The 25,428-nt window shown below is 44.0% G+C and overlaps 2 protein-coding genes, 1 long non-coding RNA gene and 1 other non-coding gene across 8 annotated transcripts; 2 read left to right on the forward strand and 2 right to left on the reverse strand.

Annotated features, from left to right (window-relative positions):
* Window positions 1–398: 398 nt before the first annotated feature.
* LOC141041535 (uncharacterized) lies at window positions 399–1,618 on the forward strand. Its single transcript, XR_012201793.1, has 3 exons — window positions 399–685; window positions 840–1,186; window positions 1,482–1,618. It is a non-coding gene; the product is annotated as an uncharacterized lncRNA (long non-coding RNA).
* A 6,981-nt stretch (window positions 1,619–8,599) lies between these two features.
* On the forward strand, window positions 8,600–13,022 carry LOC109768134 (serine/arginine-rich-splicing factor SR34). Of its 3 annotated transcripts, XR_002234034.3 has the most exons (15): window positions 8,600–8,741; window positions 9,212–9,318; window positions 9,612–9,677; window positions 9,766–9,840; window positions 9,908–10,010; window positions 10,096–10,142; window positions 10,249–10,306; window positions 10,788–10,837; window positions 11,011–11,067; window positions 11,155–11,240; window positions 11,314–11,412; window positions 11,912–12,003; window positions 12,091–12,483; window positions 12,553–12,627; window positions 12,717–13,022. XR_002234034.3 is itself a non-coding variant. In XM_020326863.4 (14 exons), exons 2-14 carry the CDS (start codon window positions 9,232–9,234, stop codon window positions 12,729–12,731), a joined length of 855 nt encoding a protein of 284 aa, XP_020182452.1. In that variant the 5' UTR covers window positions 8,601–8,741; window positions 9,212–9,231; the 3' UTR covers window positions 12,732–13,022. The 3 variants fall into 3 exon arrangements, 2 of the variants coding, with proteins under 2 accessions (XP_020182452.1, XP_040257548.1); XM_020326863.4 differs by lacking the exon at window positions 11,912–12,003 and having other exon boundaries at window positions 8,601–8,741; window positions 12,447–12,483; XM_040401614.2 differs by lacking the exons at window positions 12,553–12,627; window positions 12,717–13,022 and having other exon boundaries at window positions 8,606–8,741; window positions 11,912–12,194.
* LOC109768135 (universal stress protein PHOS34) lies at window positions 12,965–18,225 on the reverse strand. Of its 3 annotated transcripts, XM_020326865.4 has the most exons (6): window positions 17,945–18,216; window positions 16,875–16,940; window positions 13,685–16,782; window positions 13,493–13,590; window positions 13,299–13,417; window positions 12,965–13,224 (listed from the first exon to the last, which is right to left on the reverse strand). In XM_020326865.4, the coding sequence occupies exons 3-6, from the start codon at window positions 13,899–13,901 to the stop codon at window positions 13,137–13,139; spliced, it is 522 nt and encodes a 173-aa protein (XP_020182454.1). In that variant the 5' UTR covers window positions 13,902–16,782; window positions 16,875–16,940; window positions 17,945–18,216; the 3' UTR covers window positions 12,965–13,136. The 3 variants fall into 3 exon arrangements, with proteins under 3 accessions (XP_020182454.1, XP_073364101.1, XP_020182455.1); XM_073508000.1 differs by lacking the exons at window positions 16,875–16,940; window positions 17,945–18,216 and having other exon boundaries at window positions 13,299–13,590; window positions 13,685–14,038; XM_020326866.4 differs by lacking the exons at window positions 12,965–13,224; window positions 13,299–13,417; window positions 13,493–13,590 and having other exon boundaries at window positions 15,324–16,782; window positions 17,945–18,225.
* Window positions 18,226–19,862: 1,637 nt separating this feature from the next.
* On the reverse strand, window positions 19,863–22,756 carry LOC109768138 (F-box protein At5g07610). Its single transcript, XR_012201794.1, has 3 exons — window positions 22,492–22,756; window positions 21,458–21,523; window positions 19,863–21,357 (listed from the first exon to the last, which is right to left on the reverse strand). It is a non-coding gene; the product is annotated as an F-box protein At5g07610 (transcript).
* Window positions 22,757–25,428: the final 2,672 nt, after the last annotated feature.

Consider the following 25,428-nt stretch of genomic DNA (forward strand, 5'->3'; position numbering starts at 1 on the left):
TTGTTATTGGAATATTTGATAAAAGGGAACCCTTGATAAAATGATGGATTGCAGCATATTTGCAGCATATGTGTGATCATTGCATCACCTGAACTTTCAAAACACTGAAACAAATCATAGCAGATAAATTTAAAAACACAAAAATACCCAACATAGATAGCCACATTTAGATACATTAAAACTGAGCGCCATCCCAGCCCTCTCAGGCCATCAGCATTTCTAATCGTTGGATCGCTACTTTTAGTCATTTTTGGCCGTCAGATCCGTTGTTAGTCCCACCTGCGTATAGGCTAACTCGCGCGTCATGCTGCGCTCGCCTTCTCGGGCCGCTGCTCCGGCGGTTTTTTCGGGCACCTGGGATTAAATTGGGCCTAGAGGGCCTGTTACAGCTTCCGTCCGTGCAACCCAAAAGAACATGACGCTCGCACCCTGGCTTTCGTTCCCAAGATCTGGCTCCTAGCCTTCGCGTGGCGGCGCCTCCGAGGAGATCGATCCCTTCGTCCTCTCTGAAATCTCGACCGACCAAACAGCGCAGCGACCAATCGATCCCCTCGTCCTCTCTTTCTACCGCCGCATCGTGATGCAGTAGCTCAGTTTAGGGTCAGAGAGGTAACGGGCGGAGAGGCCAGACGACCGAGGTGATGCAGGCTGTCGCATCATCCCAATCTGGGACCAACTCCATGTGGTAAAGTTTGTTCGTGCGGTATCCTTTTTCGTGAGTTTGTTCGGGTTTCCGGACTGCAGCCGATGCAGGCCGAGGCCAATCGTCGTTTTGCTGTTCAGTAGTTCGTCGTGCGAAACTGTTCAGCTGTGGTTTGAAGGAATCAATCACTCTTCAGGTTTTGGAGGCATTCATGGCGGATGATGTGCTCCCCTTGCTGGCGGTGATTAATGGATTTATCCCTATATGTTTTACCACTCTTCTGCTGCTTCAGTTCACGCGCGTGTATATATGTTTCCTCACCTAGACCTCTTCGATCACTGCTCTATCTTTATTTTTATCATGTACGATTTCTTCTTCCACCAAAAGATGACATTGTGCTAATCTCCTCCCAATCCCAATTTTGTACAGGGGTATTCATAATGGCTCTGGTTAGTTGGTTAGGTCAGTTCTCGGAGACTGGTTCTCACCTTTTAATGTATTTGTGAATGCTTCAGTTCATAATCTACAATGGCTTCTATACAGGTAATTACATGAATTAGGCCGCCAGACATTCTACTTTCATGTTTTACTTCCTTAGATTACATGTAGTTTCTGAGTGATTCATACATGGTGTTTTTTGCTGCTCTATGCAACATCTTACTTGGAATAATATAGTAAAATGCACAAAAACGTAACACTGCTGTTCTAGAGAGGGCGAACCAACATCTACTGCTTCTATCCACAAAGGAGCAAAGCCCAATAATTTTGTGGATACTTTGGTTTATAAATACACGGTGTGACATGCAAAGGATAATTGTTTAACCCATATTAGTTACAGAAAATAGGAAAGATTGATGTCGTTGTTGGCATTCTTCATCGGAACGGAGGTATAAGGCGAGCATACACAACAAGGGAACAGAAAAGTTGCAGAGTAACACGTGTGTTTAACACGATTTCCCCATTATTCATGTTGAGGTAATCCAGTGAACTTAAATATGATTACCTTCTGTTGGTTGCTATTCTCCTAGGTATCAAAGAAATTGAATGGTGAGTTTCTCTACTGCAGTTTGTTAGCAACTACCATTCTTCAATAATTTCTAAAATAAAATATAAACAATTACCAAGTAATGGATATCCTTTCCATGGTTCACAGTGTGTTAGTCACTTGAACATTGTACCTTTCCTATTTGATTTACTCCTTGAATATTTTTAATGTATCGGATATAAACAACAATGGACTTAGATGTTAATTTTCAATTTTGTTGATTTGATTTTGCATGGAAGATAGCTTATAAAATGTGACGCCTACAATGCATTTTATCTATGATGGGATTGGATGAATGTCGATCTGCTGTTTCATAGGTCACATGTTATTTAGATTTTACATGGGAGATAGCTTATACAATGTGACTCTACAATACGGGTTATCTTTAATGGGATGGGATGAATGTCAATCTGTTGTTTCATTGGTCACAGGTTATTTAGATTTTGCATGGAAGATAGCTTATAAAAATGTGACTCTATGATACGTTTTATATTTGATGGGATGGGATGAATACCAGTCTGTTGTTTCATGGTCACATGTAAGGCATTATTCTACTATGGTAGGTTCTTCTATTTTTACACAAAACTATATGTGTACTTTTTCTTGAAAATAAACTATCCATATACTTGAATGAAAACAAATTCAAAACTTTTGTAGCATACTCGCACATCCATATCTAATACGGATGATATCCATGGGGCCTATAGACTATATAGTACTTCGTCCGTTCTGAAATAACTGTCGCTCAAAAGGATGTATCTAAACGTATTTCAGTACTTGATACATCGTTTGAGCGACAGTTATTTCCGGACGGAGGGAGTACATGATTGATAATGAGTATTGACTGCAAAGAGAGGGCCAACACAATGTGAGATGAATATATAGCTAGACTACAGTGAACGCTTGCTAATATATGTGGTATTATAGCTTAGGTAGTGCAGTTATTATTATTGTCAGAAACCCATTTCCTTTCCTGAATATCCAGGTTGGAGAAGAGATGTTTTGGTATTTTAAAGCTCATCTTCAGGTTCATTACATGTGCCAGACGCATGGTTGCAATAATTTTCATTTCGAACAGCGTTGGTGTTTCTCTGCTCTCGAAGTAGATGATATCTTTCTATAGGGCTATATACTTTAAACGTTGTGATTTGTTTTGTATTGTTCAAATTATGCTATGAGGTTTCATATTTGTGCTATAGATAGCTTCAGGGCATGACCATATTCTCCTATAAGAAAATTTGCACCTGTTAGAAATAGCAATGCCCTTACTGCTCTATATGAGATAAATCCTTCCCACATTTTGAAAGTTGTCATGTAAGAATTGATTCGAATATTAGATTATCTCCTCTCTTTATATGAACATATCTAAACCATGAAAGAATGTACAACTTTTGGTGAACTCTAATCCATTCACAACTTCTCATGTATTTCTACTGTATGTTCATCAATGTAGAAGAGTATGGCAACAAGCGGCAATTCATTCCTACTACCACATTACTTTCACTACAAATCAATTAAATTTCCCAATTTGACAACTTACAAATATAAGAGTTGGTTTATGTAAATTTAGCTTTCGTGTTTTGTATCACCATATGTTATGAAAATGCATACCAATCTACTGCCAAAATAGACGGGCGCGGCAACGCGCGCCATCAATGTTCTAGTGCATATAAAATGCATCCAACCACCAAAAGATAACCCACATCCTGTTCACAAACATAGTTCACCCACATAGTTCAGTAAACAACCTAAAGTACTTAAAACACATCATAACATCAGGGAAGGGGGGGAGACAGGACTTTGGCTAGGGCAGCATGCTGCCCCATGATCTTGTAGTCCTCGTCGTGGATGGCCACATCTTCTGCATGAGCTAGAAGGTGAACGAAGCGGCCGGGCTTTGGCTTGGTGGTGCAGTAGGGGCAGCGCCAAGTTTTGGTCTTGCTCTTGTAGTAGTAATCCACGCCCTTGATCCTGATCTTCTCCTCTTCCTTCTCGTTGAAGGAGGCGAAGTTGCCGCGGTCCACATCCACATCTTCCCCAGAGACATACTGCACACACGAATAAATTACATTAGTACATTATAGATTCATGGGAATACACCATGCCAAACGAACTAAATTAACAATCTAAATTTCAAGTAGGCTTACCTCATACTCTTCGTCATCACCATACGCTGGATCGACGGGTCGTCGAAAGTATAGTCTATCTTCCTCCTCTTCCCCCTACCATCATCCTCCTGAATATACAATTACATCCATCACTAGTAAATACATAAGCCAATTAAAAATTTAGATATGCACAGATGATACATTGATCATAGGGCTAATATACTATGATCCTATTTGCATTTTCCATTGTCATGCACACACATTGAACAAAAGAACTAATATAACTACATATTGAAATTTCGATATGCACACTTGATCATAGGGCTAATATACTATGATCCTATTTGCATTTTCCATTGTCATACACACACATTGAACAACAGAGCTAATATAAATACATATTGTGGACATATTGTGAACAACAGAGCTAATATAACTTGAAGCAAATAACTTGAGTAGCATTAAAAAAACCCAATCTATGAGCACTAAAAACAAATCTAATAAGCATCATAGCATTAAAAACCCCAATCTGTTCACAACATCTAGCATTTTTGCAACGAATTAAACCCCAATCATTGCACCTAAAATCATAGTTCACAACATCTAGCTAGCATTTTTGCAACCAATTTATCCAACAAACCCTAGTCCAAAAACCCCCATCCCCCAACCCATACAAAAAACCCCGGCCCATCCGTCAAACCAACTACTCTAACCATCTGAACTACTATATGAATCACAATCGAACTAACTCTACAAGCTAAGCAAGTTGAAATGGGTGCCCAGTGCAAATACCTGCTCCTCCACGGCAGGCGGCGCAACGGGGGCATCGGGATGGACTGCGCCGCTTGACGCCGTCACCTTCTGCAGCGATAAGGCGGAGCCCGCCACATCCGCAGCGGTTGCGAGTTTCCCCGCACCGCCGTGGACGCCGTCGACATCCGCAGTCACCGTGCCCTGACCCTGCAGCTCCACCACATCTCCGGCCGCTGCGCCGGCGTCGCCACGAGCGTCGGCCATCTGACAGATGGAGGCGATGAAGGTGAGGAAGAGGATGCGGTGGGGGAGAGCGAGACGATGCGGTGGAGGCAGTGGAGGAGAGCGAGACGACAACGGCGTGCAGAGGAAGACGATGCGGCAGCGAGTGGATTTGGGGGAAAATGATAGGGGCGATGGAGGTGGTTGCCCTCTTTATATGATGGGACGCTTCGGGCATGTCCATGGACACGTGCTACCCCACGACCGCGGTCTTGCATGCGCCCACGTATACGTGGCCCCACTCGTCAGCTAACGGTCAAAGGCATTCACCCGACAGCAACATACGTTATAACCAGTTATGAGGGTTTCAGGCAAGGGAGTGGGGAAACGTGAGCGAAAGTTAACAGAATAGGGATGAATGAGTAGAACTAAGGAACCAGGGGCACAGAAATAAAAACCCCTTTTATTAAACATCCAGCTGATGCTCTTTACAAAATGATCACATTCATACAGCTATGGAGGCCAAGACCGCCGGAAGCCACTGTGATTGAGACTCTGTGTGACAAGCTTCGGGAACTCGCAAGACTCTGTGTGATCGAGCAGCAACACCCAGAATGGATAACCAAGTCCGGAAGTCTCGTCCTCAATGGCTACTGTTATTTTCTGAGCATTTGCATTCCGGCCGCCGTGCTGATGGCCCTATGGGGTTGTATCGTACTTATTTTTATTTCCATTCTAGAACTTTGTTTGTACTGTACGCTAAGGGCTTTACTATGGAGTAGTTCGCTAAAGCCGGGTAAGCGCCTTCTTTCTAAAAAAAGTTGTTTAGGGCACGTCGAAATGTGATAAATACTAATTTTTAAGGAATTTTTTAGATGGGGTGTACACCGTTCTTTTTTTCTTGGTTGTACCTTATTTCTTTAGCTGAGGCGTACCAGGGTTTTTGTTTATAAAAAACACAAAAAACAGTGTGTGTTGTTGTTAGTGTAATAATTTGTCTCCTTGTGTTTTAGAAATTACTGTCATAAATAATAAGGACTAATGTGTTTGCTAGTGTATACAGAGATTATAGGTCCCTGGAGTCATGTGGAGTTTGGACCAAACTCCGAAGATAATCTTCATGTGGATAGGGAAAATACATGGTATTTTCTTTCATAGTTCATTTTATTTTTCTCGAGTCATAGGACCATCGTACTATTCAGAGGGGTATAGTGTTCAAAATTTATGTTTCTCTGATGCTAAGCCAAAACCTATGTGATTTTTGAGAGATCTCTTTGTGTTCCGAAACAATACTTGCCAGCAAGAGACGTGGTTCTTCTTCGCTGCGAGAGATTTTTTTTTTTTTTTGAGAATGACTACCCAAATAGTTACACAAAGGTGTTACATTCAGATAGCATAAGGCTGCGAGAGATTTGATTCTGACCGAGAAGTCAGCTTACTTATCTCTCCAGTAAAGTTGTCGGGTGCTTTTGAAATCTGACTGTTGGCAACGTGTCGCTTGGGCATTGGCTAGCTATCATAACCAAAATGGCCTTTTCCCCTTGGGAAGACCACAACTATAAATAGACACCCCTTCTAAGTGAATCATTGGTTGCTCTGTGTGATTATGACATGTTGTCTGAGCACCCCTCTTCAAAAGATTTGAGTTTAAAATCCAGCGAGAGAAAAACCCCAGAGCCGAAAAAATAGATAGTGGTTTAGCATCATTAGAATCTAAAAAAAATCTTCCATTCACCCGCCTCTAGTAGACATAATTCTTGGTATCAGAGCAAGTTACTCCTTGTCTCTGCTTATTAAGATCTAACAACCTTGGGTTTAAGTATATCTTCATTGAACTACAAGTTGAATTTGAAGATCCCTATATTCGATGGGACAAACTACCCTTTCTAGAAGGAAAGGATGAAAATTCGTCTCAAGGCTATCAATGAAAATTGTGTTTGGGTTAGGAAAGTAATAAATTGGGGTTGTATAATTCTTTGTTTGGATAGGGATTAGCCTACGTCACACGTGACGTTCTCCTGCTTTCCTCGCTCGATCGCCATTGAGAACCTTCCAAGCTCCTGCCAAGATTCCTCCACCTCTGTTGTGTCCCCTCAACGATTCCATGCACGGCCGCCGATGGTGCTTCCACTGGTCCTCGAGGTCATCATACCCTACATAGAATCTGCCCGGAGCTGCATGCTCCCCACCTTTCATCTGGCCAACACGGCTGCACGTGCAGCCGTCGGTAGGGCGTTTCACCTGATCGCGGATGTCGTTATCCCCACACAGATCTAGCCGGGATGTTGTACATCGATACCGCGATAGTACTCCGTCGTCATGGTGTCGTGTGTACCCATTGCATTCGACGGTGGCCATTCCGGGGACAGACAACGAGCGGCGGGATGTCACGCTCCAGTTTCTTGAGGGAAACCGAAATCACTAATTAAGGAGCACTCGTTGCAAAGAACACTCCACCTTCCCAGGTCGTGACAAGTGGCGCACATGCAGCACGCCACTTATCGCAACTTGGGAGGTTTCTTTTTTTTCGTAGATCCGTTTATTCAAAACATTTTATCTCTTAAACCGTGCGTCCAAATCTCGAAGCGTTTTCACCGTTGGATTCCTCGCGTCGAGATCTTCAAAACTAGATCCCATGTTGATAAGTTTTGACAAACTTTTTTTTCACGAGAAAACCGGACGAAAAAACCGAACCGGGAGCACGGGTTTTTCCCTTTCCGAAAGAGGCACGCCCGTGCCTCTCACGAAATGACAACTGTGCCTCTCGTGGAAGCAAACCCGTGACTCTCGTGGAAGAAAAAAAACAAAAAACGCGTTTTCTTTTTCGTTTCCAAGAGGCACGGCCGTGACTCTCGCGAAAGCACAACCGTGACTCTCGCGGAAGCAAAACCGTGACTCTCACGAAAGAAAAAAAAAAAAACGTGTATTTTTCCCTTTCCGAGAGGCACGGCCGTGACTCTCGCGAAAGCACAACAGTGCATCTCGCGGAAGCAAAACCGTGACTCTCGCGAAAGAAAAAAAAAACAGAAAACACGTATTTTTTTCCCTTTCTGAGAGGCACGGCCGTGACTCCCGCGAAAGCACAACCGTGCCTTTCGCGGAAGCAAAACCGTGACTCTCACGAAAAAAAAAAACAGAAAACACGTTTTGTTTTTCCCTTTCCGAGAGGCATGGCTGTGACTCTCGCGAAAGCACAACCGTGCCTCTCGCGGAAGCATAACCGTGACACTCGCGAAAAAAAAAACAGAAAACGCATTTTTTTTTCCGTTTCCGAAAGGCACGGCCGTGACTCTCGCTAAAAGCACAACCGCGCCTCTCGCGAAAGAAAAATCGTGACTCTCGCGAAAGAAAGAAAAAAGGAAACACGTTTTTTCGCGTAAATTTTTTTGATCAAAAAACTAAGGAAGACCGGGGGAAAACCAAAACGTGGAAAAAACCCAGAAAAAACCGTTTAAAAAGCCAAAAACGCGTGCGGAAAAATAAAAAAAAATCCGGAGGGAGCTTTCAGAGCGCGACACGTGGCGAATGGCTGAGAGCGCGCCAAGTGGCGCTGATCGCTGCGAGACTTCCGAAGGAGCGCTCGTTAACTAGTTGCTCTCACAACAAACAACCCCTGTATATCTTTTTAACAAAGGCCTTTAGTAGCCCGTGAGAACGTGAGATTCTCGTTGTTAGCAGCCCGTTAGGCCCAACCTTTCTTTTTTTGAGAACTGCCCGTTAGGCCCAATCGTGAGGCAACTCCGAGCTCGACTAGACTCCGGCCCGCACCCGTTACGCCTCATGCCGGACCCACATCAGCGGGACCCACATGCATAGAGACGCGGACCGACCAAACCCGCACGCTGCTTGTTCTATAGCTCGGCCGCTCGGGAGGTCAAGCCGCCCGCCCGTAAACCCTATCTTCTCCTGTTCCCCTTCGTCCCCGGCCGGCGACGACGCCGCGCGCGCCGCGAACCCAGCCCCTCCTCCGGTACGCCCCCCCTCCCCGCCCCTCCGTCAACCCCCCACGCCGATTGCCGTGTTCCTCTGCTGAATTCGTCGGCGGTTTTTACTCGGGGGCGTGCTCTGTTCGTCTAGGGTTTGGTGCGGGCGCGCGGATCTGCGGCCGCGCCTCCGCCCTCTCGCGGTTTTGATTTCCTCTGGAGAATCTCGGCGTTCTAGGGTTTGTGGGCGCGGTTGCGGCAGGACGGCGGGGATCTCTCGCGCCTTGAACGCCCCCTTGGGGGTTGAAAGCTTAGGCTACTTTTCTCGGGGAAATCTCAACCTAAAATTTTTTCGTGCTTTTACCGGCCTGAAGTAGGCCAGCGATTTTGGAGTGTGCTTGTTCGTCGTGTAAATTTGTTCGTGGTTTTGTTGGCTATTTTGTTTGCTGTATCTGAATTCAGATATTCCTGTCAGTCTTCTTTCTAGTAGTAATAACTGTGCTCTTCTGGGCGATAGGTTGCAGTAAGCAAGGAAGGATGAGTAGGCGCTGGAGCCGGACCATTTACGTTGGGAACCTCCCAGGGGATATCAGGGAGCGGGAGGTGGAGGATCTCTTCTACAAGGTTGGTATTCCCACTTCCATTACTATATGTCTTAAATTTATATATCGAAGGTGATGAAACAATGACAGGTGTATTTAGTATATTTTTCCTGGAACATACGAATATATTGTTTAGTTTTGCTGTAATAGTACTTCAGTTAATTCCCGTCTTTTAATTTGAGTGGTATAAGATAGCATTATGGCTGTGCCACTCACTTTTAAGAAAATAAGGCGCAGTTACTAATTTGATCTGTTGATTGGAGTTCTATACTTGGATTCTGTGTGAAGATCTGATGTTAAAAATATTTCTTGCAGTATGGACGGATAGTTGAAATTGACTTGAAGGTCCCCCCAAGGCCTCCTGGCTTTGCTTTTGTTGAGGTAACTTGTTGAATATGTTTTATATTTGCTTCTCGGTTGATTACTGTTAGATTTGTTGGAGGTCACGAAAGCTACTTTCTGTGTGTAGTTTGAAGATCCCCGTGATGCTGAAGATGCGATTCATGGCCGAGATGGCTACAACTTTGATGGGAATCGGCTTAGGGTAGGTGCAATGTTTTCTTTGTAGCTTGCTCTTCTCAGTTCACATTTCTAATCCCTACTATTCACAGGTTGAACTTGCACATGGCGGGAGGGCCAACTCTTCATCCCTTCCGAACAGCTATGGTGGTGGGGGACGCCGTGGTGGTGTCTCTAGGCATACGGAGTATCGTGGTACGCAAAATATATGTCTACACAGAATATTGATTGCTCAAATTCTTTGTCTATAAACTGAACTCGTGTGCCTGCCATTTGACAGTTCTGGTTACTGGACTACCTTCTTCTGCATCATGGCAAGATCTGAAGGTCTGTAGAAAGAGTACAATACCATATATTCTGTCAACTTTTCTGTTTTTCGCCTTATCATGTTTTCACTCTTCACTCTCTGAAGCTTCATAAATGTTTTTAACAGGACCATATGAGAAAGGCTGGTGATGTTTGTTTCTCTGAGGTGTACCGTGAGGGTGGTGGTGAGTTAGTTTGGGTCCCTGCTGCAGTTCTCTTCTTCAATCATATTCACCAGAGATTGTCAAAAGTTGCTTATGCATTATTAGAGAAATCACTTCACTTACTTTATTTCCTGATTTATATTTAATTGTAGTTCTGGTATTAAATTATTTTTTTGTAAATGCTGATATACTGATGTCTTTATCCAGATCACATTACAAAGATTTAAAATGTATTCATTACACTGGATACTCTAGCATTTTAGGCTCATGCTGTGCACTATGCCTTTAATATGCCCAGCATGCACATTGACGAGCTTAGTACAAAAGAGGACTCATTGTTAGAACATTTAATCTAGCCTTTTTGTGTTGTCAATTGCACTGACAATTTTTTCTACACTGTTTCTATTAAATTAATAAGCTGTTGTAACAATGGTTCTTTCTGTAAAGTCATGTATGCTATGTTGCTGCTACTTTTTTTGACCTACATCATTGTTTGCTATAGGTACTATTGGAATTGTTGATTATACAAACTATGATGATATGAAGTATGCTGTAAGTTCTGCTTCTCCTTTTCGGTGTCACTTCTGGTGCCTTGCTAATTTTCATTACATGGAATGCTTATTTTTCGTCACACCTGTATAATCTAGTTGAACATATGGTTTTTGAGCTGTCATCACTTTTTCATAAAGGTGGAGAAATAATTTTCTGGAATTAACCTTTTGCAGATAAGGAAGCTTGATGATACTGAATTTAAAAATGCCTTCTCTCGAGCGCCTATAAGGGTACACCGAGACGTCTATTTGTAGTTCAGTTTTGGGCATTGACTTGTTTTGAAATTAACAAATGCACCACCTTGTTGTTTTCTGAAGGTAAAGGAGTATGCTGGAAAAAGCAGCCGCTCCTATTCACGCAGCCGTAGCAGAAGCCGAAGTGGCAGCTACAGCAGGAGTCCAAGGTCAGTCTTTGATTAATTCTGTTGGTCCTGTATAATGTAACTGACCACTGACCAAATTTGGATATGCTTTCAGTCCAAAGAAAAAACCATCACGTCGTTCAGCGTCAAGATCTCGGTCGAGATCAGTTTCTTCCCATTCAAGGTCACCGTCAAAGGAACGCTCTCCATCAAGGTAACTGAGCTCCTATGGCCTGTGTACCTCCTCCTGCCCCAAGAAAAAGAAAAAGAAAGATGGAACAAGTAGACATCACTGCAATTATTTTTATAATCAAATGTTGCTTGATATGTTGGCACATCTATAACAAAAGAAGTATGTTCTGGTTGAAACTTGACAATAATAGTCTGGAAAATCCTAAATATTGTTTCTCATTGATGCAATCTTTATCAACAAAAGATGCATCAATCCATCTGACATCCTAAATGTCCATGTTGCCAGGTGGCAATACACCATAACCCTCATGCATTGGCATAGTAGGTTTATGTATGATATTCTAGTTAAACCTGCTGATTTTTCCTAATGTTAAATGGAAAACTAGTGGCATTATTATTATCTATCTGGTTGCTTGGAAACTGTCACTAGTTTTATCACACTCTGGTGTCACATGTTTCTTGTCTAACTGAACTGGCTAGTGTCTGGTGTTTCTTAAAGCCTCGAATCATTTCTTCCTTAGATGAGGGATTGTGCGGCGATCTAGGGATTGCGTATTAGGAAATTGAGGATGGGGATTTGGTCAGTTTGCACCAGCTCCATTGGTTGACCGAGGTATGGTAATAAACTGGGAGCTGAACTGGAAGCTAAAAATCATCTATTGTTTTTTCTTACCTAATGGACTGTAACTGATTACATCAGAGCTTGGGCATAGAGGATTGTTTTGGAACTCTGGAAGTAGAGCATTAAGGATTTGACGGTTTGGACTATGACGGCACAATGGCATTTGCTCAGATTTGAGTACATGAGGACTGGCTCCTTCACAGGCTTCAAATTGGAGGGCTGTTCTAGTGTATATGCTCACGTAACATTGACACAAAACGCTTTCAGTACTGCATGTTTTTTGACATAAGGAACTGATTGATTTTAATTTCCATGAGCCCTTTTTACTTGCATTTGGCGATTGGAATGCTGGGGAGGATGGAGGTTCTTGGAAGCAAGCTATTAAAGCTCCATTCTGGATATTGATTTCTCTTGTTTTCTGGAACTTTTTGCAGATCACCAGCAAAATCCCAATCCCCTGTCGCTGCATCTGTAAGTATTCTCAATCATGCTTTTGCAATATATCTGTTTATGAAACTTACCTTTGTTGTTTTTGCTCAGCCCGTCGTCAATGGTGAAGCAGCAAGCCCCAAGAGGGACCCAAGCAAGAGCCCATCACGTTCCCGGTCTCCTGATGTAATATAACTCTTATACTTGTGTTGACTTATTGTTGATTGGTATGTGTTCATTGCTCTTATACTAAGAGTATCCAATTGCATTTTCAGGCCAAATCAGAGTAAAACTGATGCGAGGTTAGGGGCGGTGAGAGGCGGAGCCATGGGCTTCAAATTCTTCATATTTTGTCTTCGCCGACTTCTGCATCCGCTGTTATAGTACTATCTGTGTTCGGTTATTCTAGGTTCCTTGATGTTTCTGTAAAACTTGTTTGGATGGATTTTTGAGATTTATGTACTCTCTTCATTGTCAGCATTTTTACTTGGATTATTATCTATGGTCGTTGGCTCGGAAGATATTTGAATACAGTAACATTGCCGTTTGTAATGCTGGAAATATAACCTGGATTTGAGGTATTGGTTCAGTTTTCGCGACACTGTTTAGATATATCTGTTTGACATCACTTGCACGCACACAGGACTCAGGATTTTACAAAGAGATACAACAGGCTCGGCGCCTTAATGACGCGGTCATTTCTTGGACTTGGGCTGCTTGACTATCATGACGGAGCAGTGCGCGTGATGGGCGCAGTAGTCGCTCACGCTCCCGAGAAATGCCCTGCAAGAAGCGTCCATGTTCAGATAAAACCCACGGCCATTAGCCAGCAGCTTGCGGAACAGATCATCAATTACCTCTTGATGGCGCCGTAGCCATGGCTGCCGACGACGAGCAGATCGGCGTGGTGCTTGTCGACGGCGTCGCAGAGCACGTACCTCGCCTCTCCTTCCATCACCTCTATCAGACCATGCACCTGCGATTTATTTGGCATGTTACAGAAATGTCTCTGTGATCGAGCAATGCGGCGAGCAGGGGTCGTGGCTGTTACCGAGTTGGCGACGCATAGGCGGCGCGCCCTGTCGACGACGTCCTCGGCCCTCTTGCGCAGGTCCACGTCCACGACCCTCACCACGTCCCCGGCGGCGGCTGGAAATTCCGAAGCAGAGTAAGCTCCAGTTCACCACGAGTATTCCGAACCGAATCAAAGCTGGAAATTAATGATGGGGTTGGCGACCGGCACCGGGGCTGCCGAAGGTGACGACGGAGGACGCGGGGGGCTTGGCGTGGACGACGACGAGCTCGGCAGCCACGCCGGCCGTCGCCACGTGACGCACGGCCCACTCCAGCGCGCGGTAGCTGTGGTCGCTGTCGTCCACGGCGACCAGCACCACCGTCTTCCTCCTACCGCTGCCCTCGGCCTCCTTCACCATCGCAGGTGCAGCCTTGGCCTCCGCCATTGCCAGAAGACAGTGCAAGGAACGAAACTGATGTAAGAGGTTCTTGGTCGGCAGGTCTGCTATGTATGAGCTGATGAGCAGCGCGATCGAGGGGCGTATATATTGGGCACGCCGGCAGAGCGAGAGAGAAGGGCCAAAACCGGAGGGGGTGGAGGCAGCGCGGTTGCGGCGGGCCAAGGGCGGATGATGATGGATCGGATGGATACTGGTGGCGGCACGGCAGGGTGCCGGACCGGACCCCGGTTTTGGCTGTTGGTTTTAGCTCCAGCATTGCAACTAACGTCCTGCGGCTGCTGGATAGCGACCCGCTATAGTACAGCAACAGCCCAGCCACTCAGCCAACCAGTGCGTGCTGACCGTGACCGTTATAGTTTTTCAGTTTCTGCTCCCGAAGACTGTGATTAGCCACAACCGTAGTAAGATAATTGCTGGTCAGCACACACACGCTTTACTTTTAAGTTGTACACGGAAGAAGATTACATAGTCTCGTATAGCGCGGAAGTGCTCTTTTGATCCCGAGCTCACATGCTGCCGCCTTTTTTTTTCCAGTAACACCGCTTCCGATTTTATAGCAGCGGTCAGTAATAACACGGTTGCAGAAACGAAGGTTACAAGCAGCTTCTCAATGTTAATAGCTGCACAGTACCTTTCTTGTCCAGATGTTTCTCTTGTTTAAAGTTGTTTCAGCTATATATTACTCCTCCGTTTCTAAATATAGGTCTTTCTAGAGATTTCAATAAGTGACTACATACGGAGCAAAATGAGTGAATCTGCATTCTAAAATTTGTCTATATACATCCGTATGTGATAGTCCATTTGAAATCTCTAAAATGACGTATATTTAGGAACGGAGGGAGTAGATGCAAAACTTATTGCCTATGCATGGGTCAGCATGCATTAGCACGGCAAACATGCAGGCGTACATGCCAAACATAAAAATCTTAGAAACTACTAATCCTACAAAATTTCTACAGAATTCATGTGATTTTTAAAAGCGGAGGAAGACACCCTCCTGGCCTTACAAGGACACTGTTAAGGTCGGGCAAAAACTCGCAAAGGTAACGCAACTTCAAGTTGTACCTACAAAGACTGATACAAGTAGCGGTCAACATATATGGGAAATATGGACGTGGCAATTACGTCCAGGATTCATGTATAAGAAGCACATTTCATAAAGGCATCACATTGTCTCCCATAAACCATGAGACGTATTGTGGCCTCCATGGATTGGCAGATAAACTGTAGAGAGATCCATTAATGCATATACTTTAACTCCACGCATACTGTGTTTCAATGCCCATGTTTTCATCGTAAGTTGCCTTATCTTTCTTACATATACTCTTTTTCATTATTCCTTAAGGATACATCTAACTCAAGGTTTTTCAATGGATAAGATACGCTAGAGAAGTGCAAATGACCAGGTTAGTCCAAGACAAGCAGACTTAGTATATAATCTCAGTGAAGTCAAATTACAGGGTCTTAATGACTGAAAGCATCTTATAGATATATCAGGACCAAACCAAAGCAAAAGCAAAAACTGCAGACGGAAAAAGAAAAGTCATTAGAGAGCTATACCAAAGCTGTAGCTCTATGGTTTAGCTGCGATAACTGAAGGTCCAACAGTTGTAAAAGACTCCATATAATCGTCGGTAACAACTGTCAGCCTCCACCCTGGAGTCATGCTTCCACTCTTGGTCTGCCAATGCGTGAAAAACATGGAACATAGGGAAGATATGGAGGAAATGTGTCGTACGAGTGATATTTTAGACTGCAGATAACACAAACTTTACCACGGTCCATGTCATAGGACAGTAGCACATCCTCGCACCTCCAAACAAAGAATATCAAATTGCACTCAGGATGGATTGCGATCAAAGCATAGTCCCTTTGGAACAAGAGATCAGCATAGTCCCGTTGTAACATGTGATCCTTCTCCCCAAAAAGCTCCCCAAAAAGTTGTGAAGTGCTGATGTTGTACTTAAAGATCCATTCATTACCATTATAGTCCTCAAGAATCCAGACTGATAATTTGGAGCTATCATTGTCTCTCATATTTATAAAATACAATCGCCCTTGAGATTGACCAATAAAAGCTAGAGGACCTAAACAAATGTTTCCAACACACATGGTTTCAAGCAAAGAAATGGTCCTCCATGTCTTGCCTTCCGTGTCAACTGCTAGTATCTTAAACTCACATGTGAGCAAGTGCATCATTCCATTGAAAAAGACACCTCTCATCTCAACTATCTGAATCTCATTGTCGCCCCAACCATTTTCCTTGTAACTCCAGGCTCCTGTCTCTGATGAGTAGATATTAACACCTGAGATATATCCATAGTCCTCATCACCCTCTAGGATCTGGAACACATGGAAGTGGGGTGACATGGCTCCATCGAAACCCAAACGGTACGCCAATGCATCGCTTTTATGGCCAGCATCAGGCAGGACTACCCATTCCTCAGTGGCAGGATTACATACCACATAATCAGCTTCGTCTATTGGGGAGTCCTTCCAGCAGAGGCAGAAAATAAGGCCATTGCAGCAGTCCTTTGGCAAAATCTGCCTGTATCCCGTCAAGAAGGGCAACGAGGAATCAGGGAATAGCTGCTCTTGGTCCCTCGAAATACCATCAAAAGTGGGAAATCCTATCAAACCATCCTCATTGTTGTATCTGTGCTTGGGGTAGAAGAAGCCGGAGATGGTCTGGGGCAGCTTTTTGCGGTGCTGGGAGATGAGGAGGTACCAGAGCCGGGAGACACACTTGAATCGGCACACTGACTTGACGGGCAGCAGGGACAGAATCTCGATGATAAGGTCATCTGTCAGGTCAGCAGCGGAGGTTGTCCCGTTCTTGGAGCAGTTCATCTGTGTGCAAGCCATTCTGACAAGTAGAGATGGAACACTAAAATAGTCAGATCAAATATCAGTGCATGACAGAATGAAAGGAAGAGCACGGAGGAAGAACAGGCATACCAGTCTACTGAAGCAAGGAGCGGCAACGATGGAAGTGGCTATCAATGGCGGTTCTGCGGCTGACGGCTGGGAACAGTAGTTACAGTGGCTCAGATAGTTGAATTAAATGCCAAACAACAAAGAATAAATCAAAATAGTACAAGCTACTGATAGCGGCGTGCAACAAGTTCGCTAATACTATTTGAAACTTACTGGTTGCAAACAATGCCTGAGGACAAAACGTCAAGACTTAAAGACACTTTGTGAAAGCTAAAATGTAAAGTTCGTTTTCACCGGTTCCTTCGTTCTCACCAACGACTGTCTGGAGGATGGAGCGCCAGACACGGTGGGCTGCAAGTCGGACACCTGAGCCTGACGGACGTGCCTGAGTGAAGCTACGTCTCTTTCATCAGTTATCCTTTCCAAAATAAATACTCCCTCCGTCCCAAAATTCTTGTCTTAGATTTGTCTAAATACGGATGTATCTAGTTACGTTTTAGTGTTAGATACATCCGTATCTAGACAAATCTAAGACAAGAATTTTGGGATGGAGGGAGTACTAGCTAGGGTTTCCAATTTTGCTCGCAATGTATCCATAAATGAGACATTTGTTCAAGGAGGAACCCTTCCGGGAATGCAATTACGAATAAATGGCCTATTTCCAAATTAGCGACATCTCAGTGTGGCAACCAAACACGAATCGTTGAGGCTCAAGCAAATCGCTCCAGCGCAGCAACCAAACTAGCCCAACATGCGTTAACATTGTGACATCTTTGTTCTACAACTGCTCCATTAAGTACAAGTTCAAAAACGAAGTCCAGCCAACTAATAACTATTAATATGGATCGGAGGGAGTACTGAAATTTCTTTCGGATAGGTGTATACGGTGTTAGAATTTTACAGGCTCCTTTTACACCTTTTTTTTTTGGTTTTTGACGAGAATCCTTTCAGAATTTTTATTGAGTCACTTGACTTGCATTTCTGTGAATGTGACTATACATCTGTAACCTCCACACAGAACCTAAATAGTTTTAGCTACGAATAAATGAGACTACCCATAGCAGTTAACCTAAATAGTTTTGATGTCGTACCTAGTAATTCAGACGCCGCTGCTCAACCTCCTGTTGTCCTGTCCTGCCGGCGAGCTTCCGGGCCGCCGCCGTTTCGCCCCGGTTCGCCGCCGCTGCCCGCCAAATCCGGGATCGACAGGATCTCAAGCCATGCTGCCGCATAGCCAATCCATGGACCGATTTAGGGATCAGGTCTCCAGATTTGAGAGTGGGCTGGAGGATTTGGGGATTAGGGTTCTTGTTCGGCCTGTGTGTGTGAAGGCTTTTTTTTCAGGGGAGTGTGAACTGTGAAGGCCGTTCGTGATTTTGTGGGGAGTGCGTCACGCAAGGAGAAGACGCTCTACAGGCTTCGGCCCAAATTAGACCGGCCCGCAGAAAACTCGGCCCTAAAATCTTGTCACTGACATAATAAAGCTTAGCGAGATTGTCTAAAAAAAACTGTAGTAAATGTTGTGAAATCACTGGTCAAGGATACTCTTTGCAAAGGCCATCCTCACATCTTTTTGTGATGACAAATGGTGTATTACATGTACAACACTTGTCACAACCTAGGATTTTTTTGTATATTTGTTTTTCCTAAACTTTTTATCTATTAAATTGTACGCCCAAATCATGAACCGTTATTATCATCGCGTTTCTCGCATTGACAACTGCAAAACTAGATCTCATGTTAATAGGTTCAAACAAACTTTTTTCTCGAAAAAGGCAGAAAATAAAAAAAAATCAGAAACTAATTTTTTTGGAAAAATGGAAATAAAAAATCGGAAAGAAAAAATATATTGAAAAACACAAAAAGCAAAAGGATGGATTTTTTTTGTTGAGAAAACCTATGAAATATCAAATAAAATCTGAAACCCCAAAAAAATGCCTGGAGACAAAAAAATTGTGCTCCCACGTATGCGCCAAAGCGCGACACGTGGTGGCGGTTGGCCGCGCCACACGGTTCGCGCATGCATGCCCGCTGTGAGCTCCTCGGGGGGGGGGGGGGGGGGGGGGGGGGTACCGCTGGTTAGTTGACCCCATTCTTAAGAGCTCTTATTTAGCACCCGCAAGCTTGGCTAAGAGCAAGAGTAGGTCGGCGGCACAGTTTGCCCGTGAGCGATTTAAAAAAATTATCTTCAGTCTTTTACGTTGTTTCTCACCCCCCGGAAAAATGGTTGTTATTTTTTAGGACCTACATATTTGAAAACCTATTTATCTTAATAATATTCTTTAGAAAATTGTTCGGTATGTTTTCATAGAAAAGATTGTTGTATATTAAAAGAAGTTCATCGTATATTAAAAAAAGTTCAGTAGGAATAAATGAATATGGCATGTAGGACCACATAGTAAGTGAGAGAAGTGAGTGATCCTGGTTTAATTTCGACCACACATACAATTTCTTTTTTGAGGGGTAAACCAAACATACAACTTCCAGGTGTAAAATAGACTTTACTCAACCCACTTCATTACATGTGATCTTTAAAAACGGAGGCATACACGCTCCTGGCCTCACAAAGACACCATTAAGGTCAGGCAAAAACTCGCAAAGGTAACACAACTTCAAGTTGTCCCTACCAAGATAGGTATAAGTAGCGGTCAATGTATATGGGAAATATGGACATGGCAATTCCGTCCAGGATTCAGGATTCATGTATAAGAAGCACATTTCATAAAGGCATCACACTGTCTCCCATAAACCACGAATCACATTGTGGCCTCCATGGGTTGCGGATAAATTGTGGAGAGATCCATTAACGCATATATACTTTAACTCGACGCATACCGTGCTACAATGTCAGTATATTCCATTGTAAGTTGGAATATCTCTATTAGCATGAGAAAGCAACGATTTGTTCTTACATATGTATATTATTTTTTCATTATTCCTTGAGGATACATCCAACCCGAGGTTTTTCAATGGATAAGATATGCTGGAGAAGGAGAGATGAGCAGCCAAGAAACCAATGACTAGCACATATAATCAGGCTAGTCCAAAACAAGCAGACTTGGTGAATAATCAAAGTCAAGTCAACTTACAGGATCTAATGACTGAAAGTATTTAATAGATATATCAGGACTAAATCAAAGAAAAAGCAAAACCTGCAGAGGGAAAAAAAAGAGGAGTCATTGGAGAGCTATAGCAAAGCTGTAGCCCTATGGTTTAGTTGTGATAACTGAAGGTCCAACACTTGTAAAAGATTCCATATAATTGTCGGTAACAACTGTCAGCCTCCACCCTGGAGTCAGGCTTCCACTCTTGTCTGCCAATGCGTGAGAAAGATGGAACATAGGGAAGATATGGAGGAAATGTGTGATACGAGTGCTCTTTTAGACTGCAGATAACACGAGCTTTACCACGGTCCATGTCATATGACAGTAACACATCCTCGCACCTCCAAACAAAGAATATCAAATTGCACTCAGGATGGATTGCGATCAAAGCATAGTCCCTTTGCAACAAGAGATCAGCATAGTCCTGTTGTAACGTGACATCCTTCTCCCCAAAAAGCTCCCCGAAAAGTTGTGAAGTGCTGATGTTGTACTTAAAGATCCATTCATTACCATTATAGTCCTCAAGAATCCAGACTGATAATTTGGAGCTATCATTGTCTCTCATATTTATATAATACAGTCGCCCTTGAGATTGACCAATAAAAGCAAGATGACCTAAATAAATGTTTTCATCACACATAGTTTCCAGCAAAGAAATGGTCCTCCATGTCTTACCCTCAGTGTCAACTGCTAGTATCTTAAACTCACGTGTGAGCAAGTGCATCATTCCATTGAAAAAGACGCCTCTCATCTCAACTATCTGAATCTCATTGTCGCCCCAACCATTTTCCTTGTAACTCCAGGCTCCTGTCTCTGATGAGTAGATATTAACACCTGAGATATATCCATAGTCCTCATCATCCTCTAGGATCTAGAACACATGGAAGTGGAGTGACATGGCTCCATCGAAACCCAAACGGTATGCTATTGCATCACTTTTATGGCCAGCATCAGGCAGGACTACCCATTCCTCGGTGGCAGGATTGCATACCACATAATCGGCTTCGTCTATTGGGGAGTCCTTCCAGCAGAGGCAGAAAATAAGGCCATTGCAGCAGTCCTTTGGCAAAATATGCCTGTATCCCGTCAAGAAGGGCAACGAGGAATCAGGGAATAGCTGCTCTTGATCCCTTGAAATACCATCAAAAGTGGGAAATGTTATCACATCATACTCATCATTGAGTCTGTGCTTGGGGTAGAAGAAGCCGGAGATGGTCTGGGGAAGCCTTTTGCGGTGTTCAGGGTGGGAGATGAGGCTGTACCAGAGCCGGGAGACACACTTGAATCGGCACACTGACTTGACTGGCAGCAGGGACAGAATCTCGATGATAAGGTCATCTGTAAGGTCAGCAACGGAGGTTGCCCCGTTCTTGGAGCGGTTCATCTGTGTGCAAGCCAATCTGACAAGTTGAGAATGAAAACAAAAATAACCAGATCAAACATCAGTGCAGGACAGAATGAAAGGACGGAAGAAAGAGCACGGAGGCAGAACAGGCATACCAGTCTACTGAAGCAGGGAGCGGCCACAATGGAAGTGGCTATCAACGGCGGTTCTGCGGCTGATGGCTGGGAACAATAGTTACAGTGGCTCAGATAGTTGAATTAAATGCCAATCAACAAAGAATAAATCAAAATAGTACAAGCTATTGATAGCGGCGTGTAACAAGTTCGCTAATACTATTTGAAACTTACTGGTTGCAAACAATGTCTGAGGACAAAACGTCAAGACTTAAATACACTTTGTGAAAGCTAAAATGTAAAGTTCGTTTTCACCGGTTCCTTCGTTCTCACCAACGACTGTCTGGAGGATGGAGCGCCAGACACGGTGGGCTGCAAGTCGGACGCCTGAGCCTGACGGATGTGCCTGAGTGAAGCTACGTCTCTTTGATCAGTTATCCTTTCGAAAATAAATACTAGCTAGGGTTTCCAATTTTGCTCCCAATGTGTCCATAAATGAGACATTTGTTCAAGGAGGAACCCTTCCGGGAATGCAATTACGAATAAATGGCCTATTTCCAAATTAGCGACATCTCAGTGTGGCAACCAAACACGAATCGTAGAGTCTCAAGCAAATCACTCCAGCACAGCAACCGAACCAGGCCAACATGCCCTAACATTGTGACATCTTTGTTCTACAACCGCTCCATAAAGTACAAGTTCAAAAACGAAGTACAGCCAACTAACTATTAATATGGCCCCGCAAAAAAAATCCCTCTGTAAAAAAAATATAAGAGCGTATAGATCACTACTGAAATTTCTTTACGGAGGGAGTATCTATTAATATGGATGGGAGGGAGTACTGAAATTTCTTTCGGATAGGTGTATACCGTGTTAGAATTTTACAGGCTCCTTTTACAACTTTTTTTTTCGACGAGAGTCCTTTTAGAATTTTTATTACCGACACACTTGACTTGCATTTCTGTGACAGTGACTATACATCTGTAACTTCCACATAGATCCTAAGGCTAGAGGAAACCTACTGCAAACAAGAAATGAGACCACCCGTAGCACACTAAATAGTTTTGATGTCGTACCTAGTAAGTCAGACGCCGCTGCTCTTTTCCTGTCCTGCCGGCGAGCTTCCAGACGGCCGCCGCTTCGTCGCCGCTGCCCGCCACATCCGGGATCGACAGGATCTCAAGCCATGCTTCCGCATAGTCGATCCATGGTCCGATTTAGGGATCAGGTCCCAAGATCTGAGAGTGGGCTGGAGGATTTGGGGATTAGGGTTCTTGTTCGTCCTGTGTGAAGAGAAGGAAGAGCCAGGCCCAGCACACTAAATGAACTTTTTTTTAGGATCTGCGGGGGAGGTTATATGCTGATATACTCCAGTGATGTGCATATATGGGCCAGGCCCAGCGCGAAGGAAGAGCAAAACGCTCCGGCTTTGGATGGGGAAAATTGTATAGTAGCAAAAATGCCGTGTGCTGCAATGAAAGAAATATGTATATATTATGCATTCTAATCCTATAATACACAAACCAAATGAAGCATCTGGTTAGTATATTACTAGTATATATACATTTGAAATTGTAGCGGTTCAACACCAATCGTCTAGTATGTTAGTATTATTAAAAACATGTAATGTTTGGTTTTATCCTCGATAAGAAGTACTCATTGGATGTACAAATTAAATATCCTAAGAAAATTATTTAGAAGTAGCATATGAGATTTTCCTTATAGGAAAGACAGAGCACACAATAAACTTGAAAGTGCTTAATAGCATTACATATGTTAGAATTAATCCAAGTCCATCATATAATCAAATACTCCTCCTTTAATTAAGACGAGGGATCATCATGCATGTGCAGTGTAGGGCTGCGTTGTCGGTCTCACTCGATGCAGGTTCACTGATTTAATCAGGTTTTTGCCCACATATGTCCTCTTTTAATTATAAGGAGGGGTCATCTCATCGATTTAAATAGCTCTTCATCGAGTCTTCGCCCACATACGTCCTCCTCTAATCAAGGAGGGATCATCATGCATGCAACCAGTGTAAGGCTGAGTTGCTGGTCTCTCTCGATGCAACCAGCGTAAGACCAAGAGTGGGAGTCATTATCACCAATAATGTGGGTTGTGGAGGAAGGTGCAACAACACTGAAATTAGAGCTAGAAGTACTAACAAATTCTTCACAGGTGATATCAATATCAGGTGGCCTTAGTGGCCTTGATTATATCCATTTCTGACTAACCTCGGCAATGAATTCACCTAATTTTGCGGGATTTGGATTAGTTTTTAGACAATCAATTTTCATTGACTTGTTAATTTTTTTAGATGACGTTGACTTTTTTGTTTGAGAAAATGTTGACTTGTTAAATAGGAAAGCCTATTCGAACAGTGCCTGGCCCAGTAAACTCAGATTCCGGCCCACTCAGTTTCTAGGCGCAAGGCCTGTTAAAGCGCCCCGAATCGATACGCTCGCCGCGACCGTTAGATCGTCCGAAAATCTGACGGCCAGCAGTAGCGCACGTCCCTCCTCTGTCCCGCTGTCGCTGACACCCAGACCCCACGCGTCATCCCCATCCTCCCCTCCGACTCCAGACCGAATCACCTCCGCCGCGTCCGATCCTAACATCTCCGCGATTCTTTCCCAAAGAAACATCTCCGCGACTCGGCAGGATTAAGGACCCTCGGGTAAGATTGCTCCCCTATAAATACAGATCCAGGGAGTTCATCATCGAGCCAGGGAGCACTCGCCGGAGCTCACCATCGCTGCCGCACCTCCAGTCGAGCACCGCGACGCTCGTCCGCCTCTTAATCGAGACAAGAGATCAACAGAGCGCCGACCCAAGCAAACCCTCGCGCGCTCCGATCTACAACCACAGCATCATGTCGTGGGAGCGACAGTCGCCGACCCTTTCGCCCCATGACCAAGGCCAAGGCCAAGACCAAGACAGTGCTAGCGACGGCAGCGAATCGCCCGCGGCATGCGACCGGTGCCGCGATCCGGGCCACGGAACCGAGGATTGCCCCAGCCTACCCTGCCACAACTGCGGGGGAACCCGTCACACGCGAAGCACTTGCTTCAGCCGGAGCCCTGTCTTCCGCAGAGGAGCAAGGTGCCCGACGTGCGGTGGCTTTGGGCACGGGGTACCCGACTGCCCGTCCAAAGGCAAGTTCCAGATCCCTATGTGCTTGGTGTGCAACGAGGAGCATCGCCCCAGAGACTGCCCCTTTCGTCCGGTCCAGTACTCGGGGTGGATGGGCTATGGAAAATGCACGCAGTGTGGTGATCCCGCTCATGTTTTTCGCGACTGTCCTAATAAGTACTGATTTCTTGGTGTCTTGATAGTATTGTAGTTCGTGAGTTTCTTGAGTACTTTTCAGGACTATATTAGCTAGTGGATTGCCCATTTTGTGGATGTATAAGCTTGAATCTTTAGGTCTTGTCGAGGCACTCCAATGCTGTGTTATGGGAAACACATTGTCAAATGTTGATATCTTATTAATGTAACTGTAAGGAACAAACACCTAGTATGTTATGGGAAACATATTGTGTTCACGTGTGAAGCATTGCATATGTGATATACATTTTATGTGCTGGTGAGCCAACAGAGCATAGTTTGACGATAGTTGTTTTGCTTTTACATTGTGTTTACGTGTGAAGCGTTACATGCAATTTGTTTTGCTTTTAGTGAAACAAAAAATTGCTTCATTTTTGTATGACATGAAGCACGTTTCAATTCAATTGTTATTCAGACATTACCGAAGTTTGCTTCGATCTGGTTTGCTTTAATTTAATATAAAATGTGTTTCCGTAATATTTACAAACTTCATTCCTTCATACGGTAAACATGCTTCGGCACTACAATCCATGCTTCATACGTAATTTATAGTCGCATTTTTCTGGAAACATTGTCATTTTGTTTTGGACGTGGCTACCTGGCGCCCGAGCGCCCGCTCGCGGGATCGAGCGCTCTCCCCAAAAGGAAGGCGGGCTGTCACTTTCCCAAAAAACCAAACCGGTTTC

This window comes from Aegilops tauschii, chromosome 2 (genome assembly GCF_002575655.3).
Source record: "Aegilops tauschii subsp. strangulata cultivar AL8/78 chromosome 2, Aet v6.0, whole genome shotgun sequence".
Lineage (NCBI taxonomy): Eukaryota > Viridiplantae > Streptophyta > Magnoliopsida > Poales > Poaceae > Aegilops > Aegilops tauschii.